The sequence below is a fragment of the Wyeomyia smithii genome, chromosome 2, assembly GCF_029784165.1.
Source record: "Wyeomyia smithii strain HCP4-BCI-WySm-NY-G18 chromosome 2, ASM2978416v1, whole genome shotgun sequence".
Taxonomy (NCBI): domain Eukaryota; kingdom Metazoa; phylum Arthropoda; class Insecta; order Diptera; family Culicidae; genus Wyeomyia; species Wyeomyia smithii.
In genome coordinates, this window is record NC_073695.1 from 129094146 (window position 1) to 129100463 (window position 6318).

General features: G+C 32.3%; 1 protein-coding gene across 3 annotated transcripts in view; it reads right to left on the reverse strand.

Moving 5' to 3' along the window:
- Nucleotides 1-400: 400 nt before the first annotated feature.
- Nucleotides 401-6318, reverse strand: part of LOC129725406 (glutamate receptor ionotropic, NMDA 3A-like) — a 167796-nt gene continuing 161878 nt past the window's right edge. The window contains exons 6-10 of one of the 3 annotated variants that reach the window (XM_055681222.1): nt 4267-4401; nt 3780-4206; nt 3651-3721; nt 2739-3597; nt 401-2680 (exon numbers count right to left, since the gene is read on the reverse strand). In XM_055681222.1, coding sequence (XP_055537197.1) covers nt 2675-2680; nt 2739-3597; nt 3651-3721; nt 3780-4206; nt 4267-4401 — 1498 coding nt within the window. In that variant the 3' untranslated portion in view covers nt 401-2674. Of the gene's footprint in view, nt 3598-3650; nt 3722-3779; nt 4207-4266; nt 4402-6318 lie in introns of all 3 variants that reach the window. The other 2 variants (XM_055681221.1, XM_055681219.1) reach the window with 2 other exon arrangements.

The following is a 6318-nucleotide window of genomic DNA, read 5'->3' on the forward strand; positions in this document are numbered from 1 at the left end:
CACATAATAGTAAAAGTAACTAACCTGTCACATTTTAAGCCCATGATTTTATCTTTCCAACAGTTATTTATTATTCAAAATTTAACCTTTCGGTTTATCTTTATGTTCACGGAATGTACCGCAAAATAAAAAAAAAATCAAGAGGGACTCATTTGCTCCAGTAATAGACCATTTTACGAGACGTTTTAAAACCCAATTCCTGAATGGAATTTTGACAGAGAGCACTGAACTGCGAAATAGCGCACGTTGAAGCAACATCAATACCAACAGGTTCCGTGACACCTATAAGTTCGTAAAATGGTCTATATACTCAAATGATGCAAGTTTTATATAAGGTTTTCAAAATATCAAAAAGTCAAAAGTATTTTAATGTCATCAAACTCCGGACATTTTAGCCATATTAATAGGTACTATACGAATTATTTTTTATTTTTAGCAATGCGAAATACATATTTAAAAGCATGACATAATACCAGTGAGTAATATATAGTCCAATTATCAGGTTTGGCTATTAAATTATGTTTAACCAGCATGCTTTGATTACACGTTACGCTTTCTACACATTTGTCTATTTGACGGAATTTATTTATTTATTTATTTCGTCAATCATATATGTAGACTGGTTACAATAATTTCTAAACTATACACGAACATAAAACAAATTAATTTTGTGTCCTCAGCCTCAAGGACTTGAAATACTGTTTTAGTTTATACCGGGACATCGTAAAGTCAATGGCTTCGCAATGTTGATTATAAGAATTCATCATACTATTTATAGGTCCATTTTTTGCGTATTCCGTACGATGATGGTTAAGAGCAAATAAACTACGGTGTCGAAGTTGACGAATGGGTGCATAAAAGTTCAATTTAGAAAGTAGTACTGCTGAGTCAACGTTCTGCGAATCGATATCGTTTACAAATGAAGCCATCGCGTACTCTCGCCGTTCTTTTGATGTTTGAATGTCAATCAACATGCAGCGTGCTTCATATGACGGAAGACGATGTGCGGTCCAACCTAGCTTACGAAGAGCATATAGTAGAAATTGCTTTTGTACTGATTCTATTCTTTCTTCATGTACGCCAGGACGAGGAGACCACACAATGCTACAGTATTCCAGTATTGACCTCACATAGGCAATATACAAAGTTTTGATAGTGTACGGGTTTTGAAAATTGTAGCAGAAGCGTTTGATGAACCCTAACATGTTGTTTGCCTTGTGTATGATAGTGTTATAGTGGTCGATGAAATTAAGTTCAGAATCTAAGATTATTCCTAAATCCCTAACTTTATCACACTTCTTCACATTCTGATCCCCTAATGCAATTACAATTTTGGGCGTTGTTAGTTTTCTGATAAAGGATATTACATTGCATTTTTTTACATTTAATTCAAGTAGGCTTTTCTTACACCAGATGTAAAATGTGTGGATTTCATTCTGAAATACATTGATGTCTTCTTGACTTTTTATTTCCAAAAACAGCTTCATGTCGTCGGCATATATTAGAACTTTAATATTTTTGAGGATGAAGGAAATGTCGTTTACGTACAAAATAAAAAGAAGTGGTCCTAAGTGGGAGCCTTGGGGAACACCTGAAGTAACTTGAATGGGATTTGACTTTTTTCCATTAAATTTTATTATTTGTTGCCTGTTTGTTAAATATGATTCAAGCCACTTCAGGAGACCAGACTCAATTCCAATTTTTTGCAGTTTAAAAAGTAGCATTGGTATGTCAATACGATCAAATGCTTTGCTAAAGTCTGTATAAAGAGCTTCAACATGGTTCCCATTATCCATTGCATTCAATGAGTAATCTACGAATTCAAGTAAATTTGTGGATGTAGAGCGGCCTTTGAAGAAGCCGTGTTGTTTGTCAGTTATTCGATTTTTGACTTGAGCAAATATCTTTTCATTGACAATTGCCTGAAAGAGTTTAGGTATGCAAGAGATAATAGCGATTCCACGATAATTACGTATGTCAGATTTACGCCCAGATTTGAAAATAGGCACTAATTGACCACCGCGCATTTAAAGTTAAGAAGCGTACGAAACTGTACGTTTTCACACTCTGACGGTTAAGAAGTAACTTTTTTTCTCGAATCACCATTCAATTTTTTGTTCACTAAGCTAGTTTCTACAGATTGAAGTCTCTAGTCACGTCCAGAAAATATGTCATATTACTTATAGAACACCGGCTTCGACAGGTGTTCTATTTTCGTCTATTCAGCTTACACAATTTCATAGTTAAAAATTATTAACTTTTTGTATGTCACTATATAAAATATATTAAGCTATAACTGCTGCACTTGTCATTACTGGCTCACCTACCCTTCACATCACAAGGTTACCTGGCGTGGACTATTGTTCAGGAAGGAATATGATGGAATGAGACGAAAATAGAAATTTTAAAGAAGGCATCATTTACAACTGTTAAAAGTTCACATGAAATTTATATTTTTATATTTTTGTGTACAGCACATACGTAAAAACGTACTGTTCATCTAAACCTGAGTACGTACTATGTAATGTGCTGGTAACGTCAATGTCGCAGGATAGTAAGGTTGGTAGACTCGGAAACTTGAAAAACTGAATACCAATATCTAGAATTATTTAAATATGTAATTCAGATAACAGATGATAATTCAAATGTTTTTTTTAATCGTTTTTCGCTATAATCACACCTATAAAAAGAATCTTAATTGTTTCATAGTTTGAATTTACTTGAGGCTAATACTTTACATTGTCACACGATTGAGGAAAAATAGTATTGGTGTTTTCTTCGGTCGACTCATCGTGGGTTGAAGATATTTTTGTATCTGAGCCATCCATAATTCTACGTGTTAGTAGTTTTGCCCGTTTGTTAACATGCGTTATTGACCCAGATAAGATGTAAGAGTTTTTGTTTTGAGTTTTTGATTTTCGATCATTATTGCTAAACCCATGCGAGCCGTATTTCATTCGCAGCTCTTCATGTAGCTTATCTCGTAAAAGAGCGCTACTAGTATCCAATTCGATGAATGAAGGAGCGAGACCATGTGCCACTCTTTCGTTTATAGGTATCAACTTATGTACCTCTTCACATATCTTTTTTTTATTTTTTACATAAAGTTCAGGCTTCAGTGGAGCTCGACGAATATGTTTACCAATTTTTTTGGGCAGTTCAGGTATTTTTTCTTCACTCTTAGATGTACAATCTTCAATCTTTCCACTTAACGTATCATATTTTTGCATTGTTTCTTTATCTTTTGATTCTTTTCCAGAATATGTGTCAAATTTTCCATCACCATTTAATGCTCTGCCAAATGTTTCAAACCTATGTAACAGATCCGGTGGAGAATTTGTCATTTCTCGACTCAAACGGCGCCCAATAGTGTCTAAACGCTCACTTAATACACTGTCTGTGCTAAAACGCCGTACATTTAACGATGTAGGATTGGACTTATGCTTCCTTATACTAAAAATTGCGGTATTTGGGCTGTGTTTATCTTTTTCGGTAAAAGTGGCAGTAGTAGATGGAGATAAACCTGGCACGATATCATTAGTTGATGTTTTCACCGATGTACCTTCCTGCTCTTGTGTGTTGTTTAAATACATAGTTCTATAAAACAAACTTATGAAAATGCAAGTTTTCAAATTATATTATATGTTCACCGTCGTATTTCCTGGATCATATCGAAAAATTGAGCTCTACTTTTACGTCTACGCTTCTGTTCGTCTTCCTTCTAGGACAAATAAAATTGAATAATTTCTTAAATATTTTGATATCAAACAATATATTACCCGTTTGATGCTTTTTTGGAACAAACTAGTAATCTGTCCTTGCCGAATAGTATGCACTAATTCTTTCGCAGCGTGATGAGGTGAAACTAGTTCAACGCAGTTAATGAACCGGTACAATTTTTGACTAAAAAACATAATATTTCTGCTTTTCCAAATGGTGTTCTTCGGCTGATGTCTTAAAATTGGAAGAGTATATTTAAAAAATAAATGTTCAAATATCAAAATAAAAAATCCAAGCAGCATCCCGAGACTTAGTAGAAGAAACACTCCTGCAACAGCTGCTACTCCCAAGGGTTTTGGTTGTCCCAATTCCCGATCGATCTTAAAACAAGCTAGTCCTCCATACCATTTTTCAGTCAAAATATCCAAATAACCGTCAGCGGAATATTTCGATATCAATGCTGAAATTGTTTCTTTCAAAGGAAAACTATAAATATTGATGTTTTTGTCATGAAGAAGGTAAACTAAAATTAAAAAATAATTTCACCCTTTATGCATGCCGATTGCGTATGAATCTTCCACGTAGGTATCACCAACTCTCTGGAACGAACACCCGTGGTCAGTCGCTCTATAGTAATCGAGTATTGGTGAATCAGCCATTAGTAAGTCCAGCGTACCATTTCTGTAAACAATATTATACGAATTATTATAAACTGTTAGCAATATTGTTCATATTATTGTTGATTGAAAAGTCCCAGACAGCAAAGGGGTAGGATGCACGAAATTACCGATTTTGAGGAAACAATTTACATTAAATAGCTATAAATACACGAAACTTGGCGATGTAATTATCATTAAATTTGTTGTACCAACAATTGAGCAACAATATGTCGTAGGGTTAAGCCATAGGGAGGTGTGTGTGTATGTGTGAAGTTTAAGAGTTAATCCATGCTATCAGATGTATATATATATATATATATATATATATATATATATATATATATATATATATATATATATATATATATATATATATATATATATATATATATATATATATATATATATATATATATATATATATATATATATATATATATATATATATATATATATATATATATATATATTTATATATATATATATATATATATATATATATATATATATATATATATATATATATATATATATATATATATATATATATACAGTCATGGAGAAAAAAATAAATACACTTGCAGTGTTGGATGATTTTTCGTATTTGCACAGTGATTTTAATTGTTGTATGATGTTATGTTACGTCATTAAGATCTGCAGACACTCTTTTTAAAAGAGGCACGGAGAAATAACTGGAGAAATTTCTTTGTCGGTGATTCCGAAATTTTTTTGCGTGAGTTAGTGTTTTTAAAGTGGCGACAAAAATAAATACACTATTGAAATATATATACAAAACAATCCAAATTAACAAAACACGAAAATGATTTTTAAACGAAAATATAAAATTATTAGTTTGACCAGCGCAGACTTTTAATTCAAATCCTTTAGAAATTCTATGGAAGATTGGGAAAGTCTAGGTTGCAAAGCATCATCCAAAGAATAAAACAGACTTATGGAACGTCGGACAAGCAGCGTGAAATGCTAGTTCAGCTTCTACTCGTGAAAACCTGGGGGGTAAACATTCCAAAAAGATTGAATATGGCTTTACAAAACAAAAAACAGGCCACAAAATTTTGAAAGTGAGTTTTGTAACGTGAAAAACACTTTGCTAACAATGTGTAGAGGAATAAAGCTAATTTGGATTGTTTTGTATATATATTTCATTAGTGTATTTATTTTTGTCGCCACTTTAAAACACTAACTCACGCAAAAGAATTTCAGAATCACCGACAAAGAAATTTCTCCAGTTCTATTCTTGCGTGAGTTAGTGTTTTAAAAGTGGCGACAAAATTAAATACACTATTGAAATATATATACAAAACAATCAAATTAAGGCAAAACACGAAAATGATTTTAAACGAAAATATAAATTATTAGTTTGACCAGCGCAGACTTTTAATTCAAATCCTTTAGAAATTCTATGGAAGATTGGGAAAGTCTAGGTTGCAAAGCATCATCCAAAGAATAAAACAGACTTATGGAACGTCGGACAAGCAGCGTGAAATGCTAGTTCAGCTTCTACTCGTGAAAACCTGGGGGTAAACATTCCAAAAAGATTGAATATGGCTTTACAAAACAAAAAACAGGCCACAAAATTTTGAAAGTGAGTTTTTGTAACGTGAAAAACACTTTGCTAACAATGTGTAGAGGAATAAAGCTAATTTGGATTGTTTTGTATATATATTTCATTAGTGTATTTATTTTTGTCGCCACTTTAAAACACTAACTCACGCAAAAGAATTTCAGAATCACCGACAAAGAAATTTCTCCAGTTATTTCTCCGTGCCTCTTTTAAAAAAAATGTGTCTGCAGTTCATAAAAACGTAACAAAACATCATACAACAATTAAAAATCAGTGCGCAATACGAAAAATTATCCAACACTGCAAGTGTATTTATTATTTTCTCCATGACTGTATATTATATATATATATATATAT